The sequence below is a fragment of the Madurella fahalii genome (genome assembly GCF_045866475.1).
Source record: "Madurella fahalii IFM 68171 DNA, scaffold_2, whole genome shotgun sequence".
In the NCBI taxonomy this organism is placed as follows: domain Eukaryota; kingdom Fungi; phylum Ascomycota; class Sordariomycetes; order Sordariales; genus Madurella; species Madurella fahalii.
In genome coordinates, this window is record NW_027263972.1 from 1,612,867 (window position 1) to 1,636,260 (window position 23,394).

Sequence of the window (23,394 nt, forward strand, 5' to 3'; positions counted from 1 at the left end):
CGGACGGACCGGGGTTTCGGGCCAAGCTTGGTATCCCATCAAATCAACACCAACTGTGCCTACTGCGACGAAGTACCGGGAACGCACCGCCATTCCACTCTCCCGAACTTATCCGCCAACATTCGGCAAATGCGCCCCTGCGAAGCTCTTCGATCGTGGGGCATGCTTTGATCGCGAAAGTAGGAATCAGCCTGTGGCGGGGGAAATCCGAGTGTCTATTTCTACATAAGCATTGTACCTGTACCTTTCTTAAGGTAACGAGTCCCAACAGCAAAAACCCATGCTTCCCTGGTGCTGAGGTCGCGATGTGTCTGCATTGACGTCACGGTACTCTATTCCCGGTACTGGTCCGTCCCAACAACAATAGAGTAGGAATCTACCAGTACGTAGTCAAATGCCCATCGAGCGTACTGATGAAATCCGAGAGAACCAGAAAGACCAATTGTCTCTGAAAGCGCAAAATCCACAACATCTTGGAAATCCTAAAGAAACATACGCCGAATAGGTGGCGGCGGTGCGCATGGGGTAGTTCGGGTTTTTGTTGAGCTTGGCTCGTTCCCTTTGTTGCTCCATCAAATTTTCCATGCGTGTTGACGGCCCGTCACCAGGCGTCGTAACGCTTAGTCAGGCAGGAGAATTCCGTTGCTTTTTACTCAGCAGCAAATTGGGCTGCGCCATAATAAAAAGCCGCCAACTTTCCTTCAGACCACTCGTCCCCGCCTCTTTCTCCATCCCACAGAGAACGCACTGGGGGTTATTCATTGCGGTCCTCATCGATTTCATCAAGGCGCCTCAATACGAACGGATATTTCTCAAGTCCAGACTTCCTAGTAGCCCCAGTTCCTATTCTAGGCCGTCGTTGCGACTGCTGCAGGTGGAAGGAAGGGAATTTTTTTAACAGAATCTGTTGGTTCGATCGCAGGCCGGAGGCAAGAGCAGCGCACTTTGGTCCAGCTCGCACTTGCAAAAGCCCTGCTCACTCTCATCTCCGCCACTACAAAGACAGGCCTCGCTGCTAAACAGGTTGGGGTTTCACCGGAGTCGCGCACATCGAGAGTCTCGTAATTCGTTGATTGCGGCCTCTGAAGAAGAAGAGCATTGACGAAGGCGGCTGGAGCTGCACCCATCGACCCTCCGTACATCTGTGACCTGGGAGCATGGCATAGACCCCTCTGCCTGATAACTCGGCGCTTATCGTATCGCGAAAAGTACTGGCATCGCCGGTTTCTGCTTGGTCGTCGCACGCGAGATCTTTCACCATGGCTTCCGCTGTAGCAGAGTTGGAGGCCGGCCTTCAGGGAATGCTCGCGCTGAAGCCGCCTGGAGTATCTGGCTCTCGGATCACGAACATCACGGCGCTGTGCGTCGCCAATGTCCAGGTGAGCAGCATACATTCGGCCCTTGAATTTAGGAGGCTGTTCGTGTATCCGTATTGTTGAGCTAACCCGATCCCTTTCATCGCAGTCCGAGTCGCTCCTCATCCAGAAGCTCTTCACCCATTTTAAGAAAACCCCTGGCACACACAAACTGGGAGTACTCTACGTCGTAGACTCTGTAACGAGGAAATGGTTGGACCAGGCCAAAGCCCAGGGACAGACCCCAAGCCTGGCTGCGCCAGACGGAACATTCGCCGCAGGCGTGCATAGAGTAACTGAACTGATACCCATCTTGATGAACGACATCATCGCCACGGCGCCGGAAGATCAAAAGGTACGCAAAGATCGCACTAAATGCCATTTTATATCTACCAGACATGTGAGGCATACGCCCGAGGTGACGTCCCAAGGCCGTGGACAGCGGCCGTACGCCGGCAACGGACCTCGGGGCTCTGTCTGCTAAGAGACCGCCTCGCCCGTGTGTTCTACGTACTCGTACTTTCCTCTCTTTCATCATGGACGGACACTCACAAGGATGTTGCGCGTAGGAGAAGATAAAGAAGCTTGTCGATATCTGGGAAAAAGGCCAAACATTCCCAGCTTCCATGGTCAACTCGTTCAAGGAGAAACTGAATGCTCCGCGAGCCACGAGTATGTCTCTCCCCAACATGCTGCAGGCACTTCCGTCGGCCTTCCCTTTTCTGCGCAGCCCGCAATGGCGTATGTCCGGCCGCACAATGCTCTAACCGAACCCCTGTCAACAGACGAGTCAACAACGCCTCCCGGCAGCCCTCCGCCCAACCTGCTGGCTTCGCTTGGGCCCGGCAGCAAACCGGTGCCGCCACCAAACCCTGCTATTCCAAACATCTTGGATACGCTGGCCAGCATTGCGCGGCAGAATGCGACGTCGGCGCAGAGTAATCCCAGCTTGGCGGCTCCGGCTCCGGCCTCCGCTCCGGTATCTGCACCCCCCATGTTCAGTACATCTGGTGGTCCGCCTAGTAGTGGCGCAATGCAGCCTGCTCCGCTGCCCGTACAAGCACAGCCAAGCATGCCGTTCCTGCCAACGTCTCAGCCGGCTGCCCCACCCGTAAATGTGCCAGCGCTGCCGTTTGCGTTCCCTCCGCCTGTGCCGCCCGCCCAAGTACCCCCCGCGGCTGGCCCGGCGGCCCCGGCCCCGCTAGGCGGCTCAAGTAATCCGGCTGCTGCGACAGTCCAGCTCGTTGCTGCGCTGGCGGCGCAGGGCCTTCCTATTGACAAGATTGCCAGCGTGATCCAGATGATGGGCCAGGGCGGTGCGGTACCCCAGGTTCCTCCGCCGCAGATGCCCCAGCCCGCCCAAACCGGGTACGCAGCACCTCCAATCGGCGGTGCTGGCCCTGGTCCTGCTCCTTGGGAAGCTCCTCGACCTGATGATGCACGTGATCGCAGTGGCTATCATGACGGTATGAGGTCTCCGAACCGTCCTCGCGGAAGATCACGGTCTCGTTCTCCTCCCCGTTGGGATGGCAGGGGCTCTCCGCGATCGCGGGCCAATGATCGTAGCTTGGACTACGGACGGCCCGGCTCCCCGCCCGGCCGCGGCCGTCTAGATAGAGACCGTGATCATGGCCGGGGATACCGCCAGCGGTCCCCTCCCGGACGCCGGGGTGACAGTCCCCCAGGCAGCCGGGAACCGTTCCAACAGGAGAAGTGGGTTGAGTACGACAATACGCTGCGAGATGGCCACATCAGAGTATACAGTCGCACCCTCTTTGTGGGTGGCGTGACGTGAGTAACAAGGACCCTCTTCGTAGATGTTCTGCAGGAAGTATGGAGAATGGCTAACTAGAGTAGTTGCTCGGAAAACGAACTTCGTGAGATCTTCAACCGTTTTGGCCAGGTGCAGACATGCATCGTCAACAAGGACAAGAGACACGCTTTCGTGAAGATGTACTTCCGAAAAGACGCCGAGAAGGCAAAGAGCGCGATGGAGGATCCTCGGAACCAAGAGTTTCAACTTCGGGTATGGCTCAAACGTTTGCTGCTTGCCGAGACCCTGCGCTGACAATACAACGTAGACAAGATGGGGTGTTGGCTTTGGCCCACGGGACTGCAGTGACTACAATAACGGAATCAGCACCATTCCCATCAACAAGCTGACCGAAGCCGACCGGAAATGGATGCTCACCGCCCCTTTTGGTGGCAGTGGCGGGCGCCCCATTGTGACTGGTCTGTGCGTCGAGGAACCAGACATCGAAATCGGTGCCGGCGTCTCCTCAAAGGCGATTAGTCGCCGGATGCAGACCGATAAGAGCGGCAACCATGGTCCAAAATCGAGTCGACGTGAAGAGGAGCCTATACATCCTGGCGGTGGTGGTGGTGGTGGCGCCGGCGGCGGTCGTTGGCGCCACCGGGATAAGCCGCATCGGGGTCACGATCAAAAGCGAGACGACCGCAACGACAAGACAACCGGGAACGATGACCCGATTGTCATGGACTTACCGGCGGGAATTACAATGGGCCCAAACGGCATCAACTACCCGCCTAACTTTGCTTTTGGCGCCACAGCGAACCCTTAGAGGGCAGATGCCTCCCGTCCGGATAGGAGCTGCTTGCATGGTTCAACTTGCATAAAGCACAATATGGGGGGAAAACAGACAAGCATATCATGCCCTAAAACCGCATGAGTTGAAACCTCTCCGTAATTCCTCTCTCTCTCTGTGTTTCGTTTTCGTTTTTTTTTTTCTAAAAAAGGTTTTCCTTTTCATGGCGGCTCCTGTTGCTGCTATCGAGGAGTGGCAGACAGGCTCAGTATACCACTAACTACCTAACGGGCTGGGAAGGTCCAGAAATTCTTTCTTTTACTTAATTATTGTTGTTTTTTGTATACCTTAGTTTATCCTTTGCGAGCAACGTGATATCACGGCTTGGAACGGCACAGAGAGCTCATGCATTGCATGTTGGGAGGTCGGTTGGTTTGTTGGGGACGGGGTTCTCAGGCTGAGAGAGAGAGAGGTCTGTTTCTCTGGAAGACTCGCAGTGGGCGTTAAGGAATAAAAAGGAGATGAGAGGATCACGGTGGGTGGGAATTCTGAACCACGTATGGGCGGGTAGAAGTGATTTTGGGGCGCAGGGGGTGGGGTGCAGGTTGGCAGGCATATGCTGCGACATCATCAGTTGTCAGCGCCCCTTAGTATTAGCAGAGCTATATACCATATTGAGCATCCAATGTTACATAGGAATGTGATTGTATGCTGTGTCAATCTGGTGAGACTGCACAATGGCTACGTGGCCTGTTGGTTGATATATTCATGAAGACTCTGCTGTTGCATTCCATGAGATGGAATGGAGGTTCTGCAATAGCGATCTAAAGGCTGGTGGGCTTTAGAAGCTCAGCGAGTAAACTATATATTAGCTACTACATATCGCAGTGCCTGTTGAGCTGTAGAGAACTGTCCCTACGAATCTCGGGTCCTCTGATAAGAGGGACTCACTTACTGGGATGATGCTGTGGAAATTGAATCTCGGGAAGAGGGGGAAATATTGTATTTTGCACCATAAATATCAGTGGTTATTCCAGAAAACGCTGAGGGAGACGAACATGCGAACCACTGAAGATTCGTAGACGAGTTGTCCGTCATGAATGGCGTCCTATTTTGACAGGAGACTAATCCTGGGGGATCAGAATGTGCTCCGATTCGTGATGTTATCCATCGTCACTCGACCAGCCTTCGGATCCTGCGTGCACGTCACATGACAGTAAGGCCATCATTAATCTTTAGACAAGAGGCAGAATTTTACATGGTATCTCACACTTGTTGCGAGCTCAATTTAAAGAGCTTTTTTGGCCTACAAAGCAGTCTCTAGCCAAATGGAACATTATATACACATAATGTAATGACCTTGGGCTATAGAGGCTTATTATTGCAGTTACCTAGCTTTGTCTATTCCGTCTACCTCATCTATCTTACCACTAGCTGTATTTGCTTTTTCTACTTATTCTGATAGATATGAAGAGAGATACTAATTTCTACACTATTTCAATATACTTTTTCTTATTAATATATTAGAAGATAATAGTATCACTCACTTAATTATATATAACTTAGTAAGAGAGTAGAGATTTTTAAGTTACGTAGTATCCAAGTCTATATTTTGTTAAAAATAATAGTGTGAGAATCACTATTAATATTTATGAAAACCTTATAGACTTATTCTCAAAAGGACTATTGAGTAAACAATCTATCATCTCTTACTTTATATATATATAATACTAATGTCTATGAAGTACCTATCTTAACATTAATCCTAATTGTTACGTGGTAAAAAATAAGATAAAATTTACGCTATCTAAGAAAGCTCTAGGTAGAGCGCGCGGGAGCACCGAAATATATGACAGAAATGGGTCAGTACCCAGAGAAGGTTCCAGAATCCTAGGATCACATGACCCCTAGGATCTTGGCCGTTTGGCCCATCTGGGTTCCCACCACGTAATACTAATACTCTAAAGATTATTATTTATAAGACTACGAACCTAAATCTAATAATACTAATAGTTATGAAGATATATTTTAGATTAACTAGTGAATTTGATTTAGTTAGTAGAGTACAATTTAGTTAGAAGATTAAATTAAAAGTAAAAGAAGTTGAAGAAAAATAAGAGTAAAAGGTTAAGGTAAAGTTATATACTAAATGTCTTTAAAGTTTTATATAGATCTTTTTATTCTTTTTTAACTAATATAGTTTTTACTATTATTATTTTCTATTATAAGTTATTTATTTAATGTAGTATAGATTTTTATATTATACAATAATAGGAGAATTAATATACTCTTAAGTTAGAGTGTTATATAAAAATAAAGAATAGTATTATATACTAATGACCTGTTATAGGGTTTTCATCATAGTCTTGTAATTGGTGACCACAACAATATCAGCCTTAATGTTGGAATAGACTGTTATGGAATTTCTGTCATAGTCTCGTAACTAATGACCTCAAAGGTATTAGCTTTGACGCTGGAGTAGGTACTTTATAAACACTGGCATGGTCTATGACAAAGTATGATATGATAAGTTGATTAAGCTTAAGTCTGTCAAAAGGATCAGGTGCCAAAAGATCAGGATCACAGGATCTAGTGCAGGAGCCAAACCCATGTACTCTATTAAGCTAAGGAAGGCTGGCAGCTGACTGCGCCACTGTACAGACGTCATCCTATACGTGTATCTCATCTATAAAAGGAGTAAGCCCTCTAGCAGAGATAAGGCGGGGCAGACAATGAAGACAAAACACACAAAATTCTAAACTTGTAAAGGGGGTTGTTCTGGGAACACGTTGAGGGAGATGGACTACGATGTCTCAGTACCGAAAAGGGTTCGATCAGTGGGCGATAGCTTCACGAACAGCCTCCTATTGTCATTGACTACACAGAGACTGATCCTTACAGATCAGAAGTTCCCTGCGTGAGAAGGTTTCCCACGGGGTTCTTATCTACCCTAGTACAGTGACATCATCCACCGTCATTCGGCCGGTTCCCCCAGTCTGGTCCAGAGGTGTCAGATCGAAAATTGGGATTGCTGTGAGAAAAGGAGAGTGAAAGGATGATTCGCATTGAAGGAGCGGCGTCTGCGCAGCTATCGCTTCTAAGGAGGTGGTAGGTGACAGTGTTGAACTCTGAACGTTCCAAAACTTCCGGCGAAGCCGGTAATTTATAGGCCCCTGACCCTGGCAGTGCCCCGCCTGCACCTGACACTCTCCTGCACCTGACAAGAGGGCTCTCGTTACAAAACTGTCATTTCCCAAGATTCAGAGGTGCCGTGCTTTCCGACAAAGTCCTCCTGAGGACAAGTCTAAGGGGTCTTTATAGACATAAACTGTGATCTCTAAGCTGTCATCTCTGATGGAATACGAGCCTAGACACTGCGGTGTAGTGCTGGCCTCTACCACGTAACACCTATTTTAGCATTAAGATTGATGCCATTAAGGTTACTAGTTACGGAACTATAAGGGAAATCCCGTAATAAATAGATATTAGTATTATAATAAGATCTTACAATTTTTAATTATCTAAATATCATTTTGTTAGAAGAGTATAAAGATAATCACTAGTATTTAGAATAACTTTATTTACCTCTAGCTACCTCTAACTCTTCTAACACAAACAAGATATAGCAAAAACTACTCATATTCCTCTACATATGGCATCTCCTCATAATCAAGGATACAGTCAGTCATCAGCCCAAAGTCAACTCCTTCGCTTTCGAGGCTAAGCCTAGTTTCCTCAGACAGGCTTCCAATATCTAGATCTAACTGTATATTCTTCAAATGGACGTTCTCTAGGTCCTCCGACTCTTTTACGGGTCGTAAAACCATGAACTGATCTCGTCTTCTTCCTACGAACCCTTTCGAAGCCTCTTGTTGCATAACCTCCCAGCATGCTAGTAACGGCTGGCTCGGATCTTCGTGGAAATGAGCTTCTCGGCGGTACAACCCTGTATCTGCATAGCGAGGGCCTTGTACTACACCAACAGTGGGGTTTGGATGACGCTTGAGCTGTAAGCGTTCCAGATAAGCACGGCCCCTAGCAGAACCGGTCTCGCTCTCAATGGGTCGGCCTGCAGCATCATGACTGGGCGGCGGGGGTTCTGGATGCTGGATAATTGGTATGGGACGGCGGACTGTCCTGAAGTCTCTTGCGCCTGGAAGTTTGAGTTGGACGAATGGCGCAGGTCTTTGTTCCTCCTCATCAACCGACAGCATGAAGACGCGGCCACTTGCGTCTCCGACTACTAGCCTTGATCGGTCTGGAGAGAACATGCCGGAGGTGATAGGTGCGGGAGCTTCGAGTAGGTTGCGGACGTGTGGCTTGCCGTGAGATCGAACATTCCAGACCTTTACAACACCGTCTGATGACCCTGTGTAGAAGCGATCAGGCGTGGTTCCCCACGCGGTGAATTTGACCCCGACGTCTTCTCGTTCTCTATCACCCCGATACTCATCAATGGGTTCACTATGCCGAAGAACGTGAATGGGCTTGTCGCCCAGGGCTGTGTCCCAGACGTAAGTATTACCATCTGTGCATCCTGCGGTGACATAGCCGTAGGTGTAGCTGTTGGGCCTAAGGAAGGTCAGCGAAGAGTTATACAACTGTCAGGGAGCCAACGTACATGATGGTGAGCTCGTTGATATCGATCGCCGTGCAATCCAGCGTCTTGATAGGGCTGAACGCTTTGATGCCGTACTCCTCTCTGTCAGCAGGACGGAATATACGAATCTGGGTCCGCACACTAGGCTCAAGATCCTGTCCCAAGGGCGAGGTGGCTGCGATGAAGCTCAGCTGGGTCGGATGCCAAAGAACTTCAAAAACGTTTTGCGTTGTCGCAGACGTTATGCGCCATCTCTCGCCGGTGAGTCCGTCCCATAAACACAGCTCTCCGGAATCCCGCCTGTCCTCGGGGATGTCATTATCATCGTCAGTGCGGCTTCTTGGCGAGTACCCGACGAGAAGCAAGTGTTCAGCACCTTCAGCTAAACCCCACTGCATCGTCGCAGGATAGTAAGCCCATTTTTCAGTCGGCACTGTGTTTCCCTCTGCATCCGTAACGCGGGAGCAGGAATAGGACCGGAACGGGCTGTTCGAGATGTTGCTTTCGTCAATGCTGTAGATGCGGATCGCATCCGCCGCCACATCCGCGGCCGTTGCAACCAGGCCTGATTCATGCTTTGAAGCCGCGACGAAGTTCACGTTGCCGCTATGTTTCCACTCGCCTAGGAGACTCATGGACACTCCGGATTGCTGAACACGCCAGATCTTCACTGATCTATCAAATCCAGAAGTAAAGGCTCGGTCGTGGGTGGCATCGTAGTCAGAAGATACTACTGAGGAGTAGAGCCATGGGTCCAGGCTTTGTCTCATCGCTTCGGTCGAGTTCTCCCCCTTCTGGACCACTGGACGCACGATGCGATGGTCGGGATAGGCGCGGAGTGTACCAAGGCTACAGGAGCCGAGAACTAGGTTCCCTGGTTTATTATACTGCTGATTGTGAGAGTCCGAGTGTTCTGTTGTGCCGCAAATAAAGCCATCATTGGATACCCAGACGATGGTCGATATATCACCAGCACAATCCGTCCATTCCGCCCTCACCTCGAGCGCATCCTCTCGACACTTGCGAAATTCGTTATTGAAGTGGTCGAGGCGTCTCATCGACCCCAGCCCCCGTTGGCCGCCGACCTCTCTTGCCAGCAGTAGAGAGTGGACCCGGCTCGTCTGAATCAAGTCGCCCCGTTGATCGCGGTCATCCCTCCTGATACTAAGAAGTGCCGGGTATCGCCGGGTCTTCTGGTCCATGACATCCCGGAAAAATTCCTCGATATCGGCTTTCGATCTCCGAGGCAGTCTACCCAGGCGCCACGCTGCGTTCGCAATCCTCCGGATGTGGCTTTGGTTTTTGGTGAGGATTTTCCTAAGGTCCTTCTGCGCGTCCCTCTTCTTCTTCCCGGCCGATAGATGTAGAGTCTTCCTGGCCAATGTCCGAATATAGTTGATTTCATCGGTTGTGAAGTCAACATGGAAAATGACGGGGGAGCGAAGAGACGAGAGGTCTTGGCGTATAAATCTTTGAGCACCGCTCATTATCAGCGCTCTTTCGCCTGCTGCGATGTATGGGTGTCGCGTTGCGGAGAACCACTTAGACATCGGTATTTCTTCGTGCTCGACGGGTCGCCGCCTCCGCCAGACCAACGATTGCGCCTCCTCCCTAAAGTCCAGGATCGTGCTCTCTTCGTTTTGTGACAGTACCGAGAATGCAGAGGGAGGTCTGACGGGCGTGAGCGTCAAATTTTCTGGGGGCCCTGTTTGAGAAGCGGTTGGGGTCTTCGCAAGGGGCTCTGCGGCCAGCCTTATTGAGCACGCCGCAGGCTTTGTGATCTCGGGTTTCTGGGCGACCACTGCCTTATCCGCCGGAGTATCGTCATCGTCGTCGATAATGATGACCTCCGGTTGTGGTCCGGCAGGCTGCTCCGGGCTCCCCGTCTTGAGCAGTTTCGGTGACCCTGAACTCGTTGTTCCATTGGCCTTCTCAGGAGCTTTAAAAGGCAAGTGGTGAGGTACGGCTGGTAATGGGATCGGCGAAGAAGAGTACCGCTTGGCAGTCGAGGCTGCCGAGGCTGCTGAGGCAACCCATCTCAAACCGGGCGAACGTGTAAACGGGATCGGTGGGGGGGGAATGGGTGTTAAGATGGGCGGGGGTATTGGTGTCGGCAGCGGCGCTGAAGAGAGCGGGTTGGCATGGACTAACTGGTAATCCTAAATCAAGAATGAGGGTTGTTAGCACACGGCCTGGCGCGGTTTTGGAGCAAGCCAAAGAAGAGAGTGCGTAGTATGGGAACGACATAGACTATTGGGTTGCACGTACTCGCTTGCCGATCTCGATCGTGTTAACCTTGTCCTTGGGCAGTGTCGCAATCGCCGAGTCGACATGCGGGAAGACCTGGCTTTTTAGGCATTGTGGGAAGCGCGAGGCTTCGATACTGGTGTCGAGTCGTAGCCGCTTGACCGAAGGCTCTGGCGAGCGGGTCGCCCCATTCTGAGTCTGTGAAGCGGCGATCGGGAAACCAGTGCCGGGCCTAGATGTACTCGTCAATAAACATCGGCTACTTGGCAGAGAGGCCTCGGTATCGTGGGTTTGGAAACGCGAAGAAGGCAAGATTGTTGTGGTTGCAGTGGAGCTCTTGCGAAGCGTCTTCGCGTCAAGACCAGCGCAATCGAGATAAGCGTGAGGGCTTCCGAAGCTCGTAATATCGACTTCGCGCAAAATATCAGGGAGAAGGTGCAAAACATGGGAATAAAATGCGTTACTTATACCAAAGAAGCCATTGGCCGATATCATACGTACCTAGAGTCCATTTCAAGTAGGTTGTTTGTTTAAGAAGTAGGCCAGAAACCTAGATTGGCGAAAAGTGGTTCTAAATAGTAGGTTAAGTAAGCTAAGCTAAAAAATTATATAAGCAATAGTGAGCTAAGATTGCAAAATACGGTAATATGCCAATTTTAATGTATAATATTAAGGTATAACAGAATTATTACGTAATATTTTATAATAGAGATTAAATTTTATAATATAGTATATTTTTAGTTAATAATAAAATTTTCCACAAGTTACACTCTCCTAAGAAGCATATTTTTTTATCTATTACTTTGTAAATCTCTATCTTAGCTAATAATATTATATTCTCTAATTTATAATATAAATCTTTATTTAAACATTGATATAGAGTTTATTGCTTTATATTTCTTACATTAACATTCTTATCTAGTTCAAGTGCTACATAGGACCTAGCCTGGTTAAATGTTGCGGAATTATCCTGTAACTATTGCCTAGGTACTTTTTATGCATTGTAGACCTCCTAGATTTTCGTAGTTTGAGACCTTGTTAGGTTACTTCTACAATAGAACAATCGTTTGCAAGAGCGTAGCCTGCCATCAGGCGCCTGCCTACCAATGCATTCGTTCAGTTGATGGCTCAAAATGACTACACGTGATCACGCGATTTCAACGCAATCGCTGGTGGTTCGGTTCGGTTCGAGTGGCATGACATTTGGGGTACCTGGAATAACCCTAACCCTTTTTTATTAAAAAAAAGGGGTTTCTCGACAACCGTTCAACTGAGCGTATCAATCAAATGTGAGCAAAACATCGCCAGCTGACTCAAACTTATTATTATCCAATTTGCAATCTCTAAAAAGTAAAAGCGTGTCTATGGTATGCCCCAGGTGGACGAAGATTCACAGACAACAAGCGAAAACACCATCATTTCAGTCATCCCCACCCCCCGTTCTCTTCTCAGTCTGCTAACCTGTATCCAGCCGCTTAGCCGTCCACGTTGGGGTTGAAGCCCGGCACGGAGTTACCTGCCGCCCTCCGCAGGCAGTCGGCAAACTCGCTGTCGAGCTTGGGGCCGATGCCGCCCGACCACGCGTTCATGACCGTGTCGCGCAGGCCGGTGCTCGGCCACCCGGTCCAGCCGACCAGGGAGCCGATGAACCACTGGCCAGTGTGGTTCTCGATGTTGTCGTCGTCGCTGTTGGCGTTGCGGAAGCAGTGCGTGCCGGCGCCGTCCTTGTGGTACACCATCTTGACGCGATCGCCCTGCTTGCGCGGCGAGTTGCTCGGGTGGTCGTAGTTGCCGTGGCACGAAGGGGCCACCCGCTTCACCTGGTTGTTCTGGACGAACACGACAATGTTCTCCCAGTCGTGGCGGTGACCGCCGAGGTAGCTGCCGCAGATGGCCTGGTCCTTCTCAAAGTAGTACTCGTACCTGTAGAGGATAGGGGGTTAATGACGCTCTTGGGGAGCGAGGAAGAGAGTATATGAGGAAAGCTTACATGATGGCGCACCAGCCGTTATTGCAGCGCCTGCGGCTGTACACGTTGTTGTTCTGGAGACGGTTCAGAGACCGGCAGTCGTCCTGAGGGCACTTGCCCACTGAACTCAAGCCCGGGTTGGTGTTGCCGCTGGAGTCAACGGCAGCCGTGTAGTAGCAGCCGTCGCGGTCAAAGTCGGTGACGGGCTGGAACTGGTGTTCCATGCTCGTGGCCCGGTTGGGCAGCGGCGCGCGGATGTCGCGGGCCTCGATGCCCGAGGTCTCGTTGAAGGCTTCAACGCCGAAGGTGTCGATGGCGAAGCTGGGGGTGCTGAAGGGCTGCTCAGGCTCGGTCCGTGAGCCGAGGGGGTTGGCAACCACGGTGCTGCTTAGAGCACCAAGCACGACGGTAGCAATGAGAGAGTGCATCTTGAAAGGGATGATAGGTATGCTGTGTGGATGAAGGGGTGTTGACTGTGCTGTCTGATGAGTGTAGTCTGTATTCACCGAGTGATCGAGTAGTCCTTATATATCCATTTTCAACATCTCACAACGCTGCCTTCTCCTCCACGCCGTGCCCCTTAAACACCTCCTTTCGCCAACATCCGGCTCCATGCTTCCATCACTCAGACCCCGTTGTAAGCTGACCCCAAGCCGGACGATGTTGCCGTCCTCCACACAACGAAGGGCAGTATCCCCAATGTGGACCTAGGCAACCACACCGTCTGTCTTCGGGCCGTTTCCTCAGAGCCTCACAGTGATGGCCAAGGCTCTCAATGGAAACCAACGTCAAGCTAACAAGTCTCTCTCCTTGGCGTGGCATGGTTCAAAATTTACACACCGAGAAGGCTCGGGCTCGGCGACCTTTTGATGTGATCCCAACAAGGTAGCTATCACCCCCTCGTAGGATTCCAAACCATGGCCTACTCTATGCAGGCGCGTGGCTAGATAATGGTACTTTTATGCATCCGCTTCTTCTGAAGGCGCTGTTGTGCCGAATTCCGAAACAGTTTGCAAGTAGATGCTGATCAGTACTCGCAAAAAAAGCGACACCGACGCCATGTTCCACATCACCATGGCATTGCAGACATCAAGGTCGTAACCGTTACGAGAGCTGATGCCAAGCTAACCCTCTACCACGCCCAGGCAACAGCGAAAGAACTCATTCGGCTGTTGCCCAGCTTTATGGAATCTCCAATCGATACGTCCGGTGGACCAGCGTGGCCATCTGTTCTTCCTATTAAGGCAGTCGGTACAGAAAGCCTCGCAGAGTACCTTCGTATGCATGAGCAGTTCAGCCGCTTGGGAGGAATTAAGCTTGTTTAGTGCTGAGCACCCATTTCCCGGTGCGGTCTTGGCACACTACAGCGGAGACGCCCCCATCGACTCCATGCCACTTCGGAGCGGCCGCTGTCCTCGAACCGACGCTAGCTAGGGCTTTTGTATCGCAGCCACGCCAGGGCCGAGGGAGGGACAGGCCCAAAATCTGCGCCGGGCAATTCGATAGTAGGGGATAACGGCCCGCAATTGCCGCTGCAAATCTCCATGGGCGCAGAAGCCGCACGTCGTTGCCGGCAGCTATTTCATAAAGGGCAGCGACGCATCTAGATTGTTCGAGGAGACGTATAGAATGCTGGGCCTTTGGATCTCGGTTTGCTGTGCCTCCTTGCGTCCGTGGAATGACAGGCCCAAATGTATCCGAGAAAGAAGACCCAGGCTCCAGTTTGTCTCTTCACGCCACCACCAATCTGTTCCTACATAGGCTTGTATAAGTATGCCAATCACAGGTAGAAGAAATCCAACAGAGAAAACACAAGCCACAAACCCCCTCTCCCCTCGCCAAGCTAAACAAACCAACCCGCCCAAGCACATGAACTGGCCATGGTAGACAAGCGCCACACTGCAGCAACTCCATGATACACCCAACAAGCCACACATTATGGTAGATTGATAAGCTCTACACTCTACAGCTTAGGCTTCTGGGCAGTCTGAGCCGCGATCTCCTCGTACATGCGGTCAATCTCGGTGCGGAACGCCCTCACCGCCTGCGGACGCTTGAGTTTTAGTCTGTTTTACAGCAGCTGTTAGCATGCGTAATACGCACGTACCGGGGCAGGCGATAAACTGCGGGGGATGGGGGAGGGCGGAAGAGCGGCAAAACTTACGTCGGCGTCAGCAACTCGTTCTCAATCGTAAACGGCTCAATGTCGAGGTAGCAGTTCTTGACCTTCTCAAAACTGTTGAACTTGTGGCTCTTGCCGATCTGGTCCAGCAGTTTGAGAAAGGCACCCTTGACGCGGGGGTCGTTGGCCACGGCCTTGAGCTCCGCCTTGTCCTCGGCCGACACCGTCTTCTTCAGTATCTTGCTCGCAAACGGCGCAAAATACATCGGGTCGATGCCAAACACGCCCACCAGGCTCGCCTCTTTGGGCTCGCCGTGCACAAATGCCATCGCGATCAGGTTGGTGCTGCCCATGTAGACGTTCTCGATACGCTCGGGCGAGATGTACTCGCCCTGGGCGAGCTTGAGCACGTTCTTCTTGCGGTCGATGATCTTGAAGCGGCCGAGGCTGTCGACCTCGACGATGTCGCCCGTGTGGAACCAGCCGTCCGACTCGATCGCCTTGGCCGTCTCCTCCGGGTTGCGGAAGTATTCCCTGAAGATGATGGGCCCACGCATGAGCAGCTCACCGCGCGGGTACGGCTTGTCGTTTACCGTGTACTCGTAGTCGGGCACCGACTCGATGCAGAGCTCCACCGACGGGCACGGGGGCCCAATGTTGCCCGTCGTGAAGTCGCCCGACATCTGGACGGTGCCGACGGCGTATGTTTCGGTCATGCCGAAACCCTGGACAAAGTTGTTGGCGAAGGCGGCGCGCAGGAACTGGTGCACGTCGGGGTCCAGCTGCGCACTGCCGCTGACCATGATGCGGGTGCGGTCCAAGCCCACGGCCTTGCGCACCTTGGGAGTCCAGAAACGGTCGTACAGGAAGTGCGTGTTGGTAGCCTGCCCGGCCGGCAGTGCCATGCTAGCCTTTTTGGCCTCGATGACGCGGCGCGAGAGCGCACCCTTGAAACCGTCGGCCTCGATGGTGGCCGTCTGGATACCCGAGTTGATGCGGTTGAACAGACGGGGCACTGACATGAAGCCTGCCGGCCGCAGGATCTTGATATCCTCGATAAGGGCGGTGATGTCGCCGTGGAAGTAGCCGATGCTGCCGCCCTCCGCCAGCGCTGTCTGGTCCGCCATGCGGCCGTAGATGTGCGCCAGAGGGAGATATGATATGTGGACGTCGCCTGCCCGGATGCTCTCATTGGCGCGGGCGGCCGTAATACCAGCGACACCGTTGGCGTGGGTGAGAACAACGCCCTTGGGGTCACCCGTCGTGCCCGAAGTGTAGTTGATGGTCAGGATGTCGTCAGGCCGGGGAGGCCGCACAGCGCGGCCGGACCGCGCGCCCAAGGCCTCGACCTGGTCCATCGAGAAGATCTGGATGCCGACATCGGCAGCTGCCGCGTTAAGCAGCGAGAACTTGGAATGACCGGCCATCTCGCCCGCCTCAAGAGGATCAAGCGAGATGATGAGTTTCAGCGAGGGTACACGGGACGCTAGCTTCAGCAGGGTTGGGATATGGGGTAGCGAGGCGGCGACACAGGTTAGCGAACTGTGGTTGATGATGTACTCGGTTGCCTCGGGGCCCAGCGTCTCGTACAGAGAGACGGGCCATAGCGACTGCGAGAGCAAGGCCAGCTCGGTGATCTGCCACTCGGGCCGGTTTTGCGCCCACAGGCCGACGCCGTATTTGTCGTCCTTGATGCCAATCTTGTGATGCAGCTCGACAATACCGGCACCAAGATTCTTGCTGCGCTCGGCCACCTCCGCGTACGTCATCCACACATACTTGGGCTCCCACGTCTTTGTTGTCGGATTCCACGGCCTCCAGCCCAAGCATCTGGTTTTAGGATGCGCGGCCGCTGACGCCTCAAACAGGTCGTGGACAGTCCTCTGCGCCGGATCGTACGTCTCCAGCAGCGGCCCATTCTGGAAGCGCCAGTGACGGTAGATCGGGGTGCGATTCGGGCGCTCCGTGCCAGGAATTGGCAGCGCGTACGGGGAACCGGGCAGAGGCGGCGTCGCCAGCGTCCTGATGTATGCCTTTGTATCCTGCTTGCTCGGAGACATGGCTGCTGAGCTACTTTGGGGTCGGATAATGTCGGCGGGGCCGAGTGAGGAGGGGAAGTGAAGGCGTATCGTCGCCGAAGCCGAGGAATCCGGTAGGACAAAGAGAGAGAGGTTTGAGAGGGTGTCCGACTGCTGCTCGAGGGCGTTCACGTCACCGTCTCGTGTTCAGTGGCGGAAGATGATTTTGGGAAGAGAGACAGGACCAAACGTGCAACAGTGGAAGATGCTCTCCTTTTCGACGTAGGGTCGGCGCTCGGCAGCATGTGGTCACGGCCTTGAGCCGAATTGAGACAAGGGTTGGGGAGCTAAGCCGAGTGGGGAGTTGCTGAATGCGCAAAACACGAATCGCAGAGCCGGGAAGGTACTGCTGGGTCGAAAGTGCTCACCACGATGGCCGAGGTATCAGCACAAGCGCTCGGGCAGATGGATAGAGACGAGTTTAACTCTGGCGCCAGAAAGCTTCTTCTACATTTCGGTCGCGTTATTTTGATTTTGGCTTTGATGCAAGGCGCAATGCCGCCGGATCCCGTCTGCTGGTTGTTAAGTTTTGCGTACATACCTCGACAAAGATGAACCTGGGACCGAAAGTTCAGCCTCGGCTGGGATGAGGCGGGGCGGTGGCACCGAACGAGCGGAAGAACCGGGCTTTCCAATCACCAGCCGGCCACTGGGTAGGATTGGATGGTGGGGCCCGGAGCAAAGCTTACCAGGAGATGTTCTCTACGGAGTTGGTTGCACAATCTATCTCCTTGAAGGGGTCGTCACATGCACATGACATGCAGTAGCAAGAGACGAAAAAGCATCATGCTGGCACAACTGCGCCTAGACGAGCATTGGCTCGCGGGTCTGATGTTAGGTGTGGGGTACGGAGCGAATTCCAAGGCCCTTAACTATCTGACGAAGAAGAATAAAAAGTTTTTGATGACGAAAGGTTTTGTACTGTCAAACAGCGAGCGCGTCGAATGGCAGCTACGTGTAGCGAGGACCCGAGTTTGTTGATCCGCACTGTCCCCACCCGGGCATTTGGAGTCCAAACGCCGGGATCCGCAGCGCCTTGAGAAAAACGAAAAGCCTGAGCTGATTGTTTCGATGCTTGAAAACTAACATTGGTCCATTCCGTGCTGCTTGAATCGCATCGAGAAGTTGCGCCGTGCTGCCTCGGCCGGACATCGACCTCGGCTGGGTAACCTGGCTGCGAATAACCAATTTCTTTACAGACGCCTAGCCTTCACCCCGCGATTCATGGGAATTGGCCTTGCTTGGCGTCTCAACGCATTGGCCACCTATGTTAACCCCTAACGATTTTCTCCGAAACCGCCAAGAGGTCGGGGAACCTTGCGAAATGCCACCAGATATGTCCCCCCCAATCACTCATTCAGAACGTGGGAGTTTTCCATTCTCGCGCATTTTAGGATCAAGACGCTATACGAACGATTAGCTTTTATGGTGTTGTGATCGTCTGATACGGTGAATCCAACAAGACATTCACCTCTCAGCGCTTGATGGTCTGCACTCCGTGCTGGCCAACTGACTCTACTTCCACCCTTCGTCGTCGGCTGGGAGCAAGACCTTTGCTCCAGCAAGTGCTCAACATAGGCGATGCGGCATGGCCTTTGGCTCTTTAGCGATGCCTACTTATTGAAGCCTGCATTCTTAGCTTGGACATAACCCGAGTCTAGATGCTTCCTCGACGATCTGCATGCGCGCGTCCAGTCACTTCATCTCTCGTCGATTCTTTGTAAGTCACAGACTGATATAGAAACAGCCATCAACATGGCGATCGGGCGGGCGCTAAGCGGGCCGGAAAGGGTGAGTACCGGCATCGAAGCGAGCTTCACGATGCTCTACCACCTTAATGCCCATGGTTGCTGTGCGGCCATTGGACCGGTTGCACTTCCCGCCCCGCCTACTTATCGTGCATGACAGCGTTCCTGGTGATCTCTGTTTCAGGAGGGCCTCAAAGGTAACGCAGGCAGATAAGTCGGTTGAAGGCTCGGGTGAGTTGCCGGCTGTTTGCTGTGTGCCCTTCACTTCTTTGTCTAGTTATCGTCTCTCCTTCTTGGTGTTTCTCTTTCCAATTCTACGATTTTTTTCATTTCTCCTTAGTATCATAGTCGCTCATTTTCTCTTCTGTTCTTCTTACAACCCCAACTCTCCTTCATTCTACGACCTTGCGTTGTGCATCACCATACTTCTTCCCAAGGTGCCAAGAGATACACAAAGATGGGCTTCGGTCTGATCCTTCCAATCCGAATCATCCAGGGCCTCCTTGCCCTGGCGGTGGTGGGCCTCTCAGCGTCTGGTATGGAAGGATCCCTCAACACCGCACTACGCCGTTAAGAGGCGCAGTGTAGATTCGATCGTGAACTGACAATACAATCTCGGCAGTCGTCCACTGGTACAATGCCACGATGGTCGTCGCCTCCCCCTCGCAGCTCAACTTTCTCATTTTTGGTGGTATATGGTCAATCCTTTCACTGGTCTCCATAGAAGCCGTTCCACGCTTCTACCCCAGAGGTAAACTTCCACTGTTTCGCCTTTCTTGTTTCCCAAGGTATGCCTAACCAATTTGTCCCAGCCTCAAATCCGTACATCGCCCTCGGCGTCGAAATCACAAACGTGTTGTTCTGGTTCTCGGGCTTCGTCGCCCTCGCCGTCTTCCTCAGCAAACTGCTCTTTTGCCGGGGAGCCGTCTGCCACGCCGCCCAAGTCGACGCCGTCTTTGCCGCCCTGTCGTTTGCCATCTGGACTTCATCGACCGTGTTGCTGGGCAGGGACCTTTTCAAGGCCGGGTTCCGGAGGCCGTCGGCTGCGGGTTCGGCGCCGGCGATGAAGCAGACGGCTTAATAAGATCGGGCTCTCGGAGGACGCAGGCGGTATAATTATGGGGGCCTAGGGTGCATCCGTGATTTATCCGCAACATTTTCCTGACATCACCAGGTGGCATCGAGCAATCTAAGCATAGAGGGGTGGTTTGTACCTCATGGCGAGGCTGGGACCATTGCATTACTACATTACCTTATTTCAGCCTCATGGTTGGCCATGTGGGCCTAAGCAACAGAATACGAGGGTCGGCTTCCTATGGGATTCTGTGGGCGGGTGGGATGGGACGGAACGGGGTTTTCCTTTTGCTGGCGCTGTCATCCTGCATGGCCTAGACGGTCTGCCGGGACGGGACTGGGTCTCCTCCTGATTCAGCGAGGGTTAGGGTTCGGCGCTATCTTTGCGATGAAAAGGGGGTATGCTTTGGCGTTGGGAGGCTTTGAGTATAATTACTGCCACAGGAGGTATATATATCCGATGTATTTCTTACTTTTGAATGGCTAGAGCTACTTGTTGTGTTTGGTGTATAAAAAGTGTTCATCTGGGAATAAACTCCGGAATCTTGCTAGCTTCGATCATGCCCTGTGCCAGCTTGCCAAATTCCAAAAGCGTCTCTTTCCCACGGCGTCAGGGGCAGTTTATGCAAAGCTTCGGAGTCACAAGTGAAAATAGAAACAGACAACACAGCCCACAGCCCACAGCCCACAGCCCGCAACCCACGTTCGCAGTCCATACATATTTTGTACGTACAGTGGCGCGGAGTGGCCCCTCCCGCTGGCCCTCGAAAGGGGCGGGCGTTTTGGGGGTCTTTTCTAAGCTTCTAATGTAAACCGGGGTCGGGACAGGCAAGTGTAGCTTTATCGGGCTAAAGATGCATTTTGTCTTTTAAGACTGAGAGTATAACCCTTCGCCCTGCTTTAGCTGCTTCTTTAAGGCATCAGATGAGATCCAGTCCCCAGATCGGAGCTCCGAAACGCAAGCCAATTCGCAATGCACGCCGTTTCTGACACAAGCTGTTTGCAGACACGGGTAGCTTTGCCAGCCTCCTGCACGTTCGCCGCTTTCTGGGCCTAACAATTCCAGTCGTGTAAGTGATCGGCGAGGTTACACGGTTGACCCCTCGATGGAAGTGGGGGTTAGCTACCCCGCGACACCGTGGCACGGGGCAAGGGGGCAGTTGGGGTGGTATGCCTGTCTCGTGCACATCAATTCATCTTCTGTCTGTGGCACCCTGCATGCAGCCACATAACTCTGCATGAGTAGTTGGCTTCTGTCTGATGGTAATTCGTCAATTCTCGGGGTCGAGAAATATGGGGGTTCTGGCCAGCAGCTGTAGTCAGTCTACAAGACAGGTGGTAAGGAACATGCGTTGGAGTTGCGCAGTGACGACTACCTTCCCAGAGATAGGATATTACTCTTCCTCGTCAGCTCGGGCTGCAAGCCCAAAGCACAGCATCCTCAACGTGAAAAAAAGTGACAATGGGAATGCTCGACCCTGCCCGAGGATGGCTGCCCCGCGCCATTAGTCGATGGCGCGATTGCGTGCTAGATTTCACCCCACTCCTTCCCCCAAGCGACGTGTGCGACTGGGTGGGAGGGGATCCCGGCTGCTGGGCATCGCAAAGCAGTGTCTAACAAAAATTGGCCAAGGTGGCATGGCCTAACTAGGTGTACGGACGAGGTCAAGAGTGACGATCGGCTTGGATTGAATCAGGACGTGGGCGGATAGTGACATAGAAAAAGGGACCGCTTTCCACCCCTCCGCTCCCGTCCATCTCGTCCTCAACCTCCCTCTTTGTTTGTTTTCCATCCGAACCCCCGTTATTGGGAGTGGCTTCTACGACTGTTTCTCGCCCTTGACGGTACCCATTGATACCCTTCTCCTTCGACAACGTACCCTGCCACCATGTCTGATCTGTCCCAGAAGTTCGAGACGCTCCAGCTCCATGCGGGGTACGCGCTACTTGCCCCCCTCGTAACATGTACCCGGACAACTGACAGGACTGACCCATTGTAGGCAGGATCCGGACCCAACTACCAATGCCCGCGCCGTTCCCATCTACGCCTCGACGGTGAGCAGTGTTGCATCTAGAGGTGGCGAGGACAGAGCGCTAATATGTCGCAAAACAGAGCTTCGTCTTCAATGACTCTGCCCATGGTGCCCGTCTCTTCGGCCTTAAGGAATTTGGCAACATCTACTCCAGGATAATGAAGTAAGTGGCAGGAGATTGTTAGTACGGAGACACAGAAGCAACATGCTCACGTTTTCAGCCCCACTGTCGACGTGTTTGAAAAGAGGATTGCTGCCCTTGAGGGAGGTGTCGCCGCCGTGGCTGCGGCCTCTGGCCAAGCCGCGCAGTTCATGGCCATCTCGGCGCTGGCGCACTCTGGTGACAACATCATCTCGACATCTAACCTTTACGGCGGCACATACAATCAGTTCAAGGTCCTCTTCTCGCGTTTCGGCATCACAACAAAGTTTGTCAACGGGGACAAGCCAGAGGATTTCGCAGCTGCCATCGATGACAAGACCAAGGCCGTGTACATTGAGAGCATTGGCAACCCACGCTACAATGTACCGGACTTTGAGGCCATTGTCAAGATTGCGCACGAGAAGGGCGTTCCCGTTGTGGTATGTGGAACCCGGGCTACTAGGAGGAGATTCTCCCAAACGCTGACCCTTTCTAGGTCGACAACACCTTCGGCGCTGGTGGCTACTTTGTCCGCCCAATCGATCACGGCGCGGACATTGTCGTGCACTCGGCGACTAAGTGGATCGGTGGTCACGGCACAACAATCGGCGGCGTGGTTGTCGACAGCGGCAAGTTTGATTGGGGCAAGCATGCCAAGCGGTTCCCGCAGATGGTTGAGCCGTCTGAGGGCTACCACGGCCTCAAATTCTGGGAGACTTTTGGGCCCATCGCCTTCATCATCAGAGTCAGAGTCGAAATCCTCCGAGACCTCGGCGCCTGCCTGAACCCCTTCGCGGCTCAGCAGCTCCTCATCGGTATCGAGACGCTGTCACTCCGTGCTGAGAGACACGCCCAGAACGCTCTGACGCTGGCGAAATACCTGGAGAAGAGCCCTTACGTCTCGTGGGTATCGTATCCTGGCCTGGAGAGCCACCCGTCCCACGAGACGGCCAAGAAATACCTAAAGCGCGGCTTCGGTGGTGTCCTGAGCTTCGGCGTCAAGGGTGGCGGCGCCGCCGGTAGCCAGATTGTCGACGGCTTCAAGCTCATCTCCAATTTAGCCAACGTTGGCGACTCTAAGACGTTGGCTATCCACCCCTGGACAACCACGCACGAGCAGCTTACCGACGAGGAGAAGGTTAGCTCGGGTGTCACCGAGGTAAGCAAGCAACGTTGATGGGCAGGGTTGAGCCGACATTGACAGAACATCAGGATCTTATCCGCATCTCCGTCGGAACCGAGCACATCGACGACATCATTGCCGATTTCGAGCAGTCGTTCAAGGCTGCTGAGGCTGCGACGACCAAGAGCGGCGACAAGCAGTCGGCAGATGCTAAGGCCGAGGAAGCTCCTACTGTGGTCTGATTTGCTTTTTAGTATAGCAGGCGTGTTTCTGAATTGGTCAATGAATATTGAATAATTTCTGTATCCTATCAGCCCCTTGTGAGACGCCTTGTGAACCCGAGAGCTCAGGCGAGGT

The 23,394-nt window shown here is 52.7% G+C and overlaps 6 protein-coding genes across 6 annotated transcripts; 3 read left to right on the forward strand and 3 right to left on the reverse strand.

Annotated features, from left to right (window-relative positions):
• Positions 1-1,259: 1,259 nt before the first annotated feature.
• MFIFM68171_03217 (uncharacterized protein) lies at positions 1,260-3,937 on the forward strand (the record flags this gene model as incomplete). Its single annotated transcript, XM_071058638.1, has 8 exons — positions 1,260-1,379; positions 1,465-1,710; positions 1,925-2,027; positions 2,141-2,334; positions 2,395-2,723; positions 2,889-3,146; positions 3,213-3,381; positions 3,437-3,937. 8 exons carry the CDS (start codon positions 1,260-1,262, stop codon positions 3,935-3,937), a joined length of 1,920 nt encoding a protein of 639 aa, XP_070914739.1.
• A 3,596-nt stretch (positions 3,938-7,533) lies between these two features.
• Positions 7,534-11,260, reverse strand: MFIFM68171_03218 (uncharacterized protein; the record flags this gene model as incomplete). Its single annotated transcript, XM_071058639.1, has 4 exons — positions 7,534-8,473; positions 8,523-10,660; positions 10,770-10,980; positions 11,250-11,260. 4 exons carry the CDS (start codon positions 11,258-11,260, stop codon positions 7,534-7,536), a joined length of 3,300 nt encoding a protein of 1,099 aa, XP_070914740.1.
• A 963-nt stretch (positions 11,261-12,223) lies between these two features.
• On the reverse strand, positions 12,224-13,145 carry MFIFM68171_03219 (uncharacterized protein; the record flags this gene model as incomplete). The annotated part of the gene is made up of 2 exons (XM_071058640.1): positions 12,224-12,671; positions 12,739-13,145. The coding sequence occupies 2 exons, from the start codon at positions 13,143-13,145 to the stop codon at positions 12,224-12,226; spliced, it is 855 nt and encodes a 284-aa protein (XP_070914741.1).
• Positions 13,146-14,680: 1,535 nt separating this feature from the next.
• On the reverse strand, positions 14,681-16,899 carry FAA2 (medium-chain fatty acid-CoA ligase faa2; the record flags this gene model as incomplete). Its single annotated transcript, XM_071058641.1, has 2 exons — positions 14,681-14,783; positions 14,882-16,899. 2 exons carry the CDS (start codon positions 16,897-16,899, stop codon positions 14,681-14,683), a joined length of 2,121 nt encoding a protein of 706 aa, XP_070914742.1.
• Positions 16,900-19,122: 2,223 nt separating this feature from the next.
• MFIFM68171_03221 (uncharacterized protein) lies at positions 19,123-19,746 on the forward strand (the record flags this gene model as incomplete). The annotated part of the gene is made up of 3 exons (XM_071058642.1): positions 19,123-19,201; positions 19,288-19,416; positions 19,478-19,746. 3 exons carry the CDS (start codon positions 19,123-19,125, stop codon positions 19,744-19,746), a joined length of 477 nt encoding a protein of 158 aa, XP_070914743.1.
• Positions 19,747-21,628: 1,882 nt separating this feature from the next.
• Positions 21,629-23,279, forward strand: MET15 (Homocysteine/cysteine synthase; the record flags this gene model as incomplete). Its single annotated transcript, XM_071058643.1, has 6 exons — positions 21,629-21,675; positions 21,740-21,794; positions 21,853-21,935; positions 21,994-22,354; positions 22,411-23,073; positions 23,127-23,279. 6 exons carry the CDS (start codon positions 21,629-21,631, stop codon positions 23,277-23,279), a joined length of 1,362 nt encoding a protein of 453 aa, XP_070914744.1.
• Between the last annotated feature and the right edge of the window lie 115 nt (positions 23,280-23,394).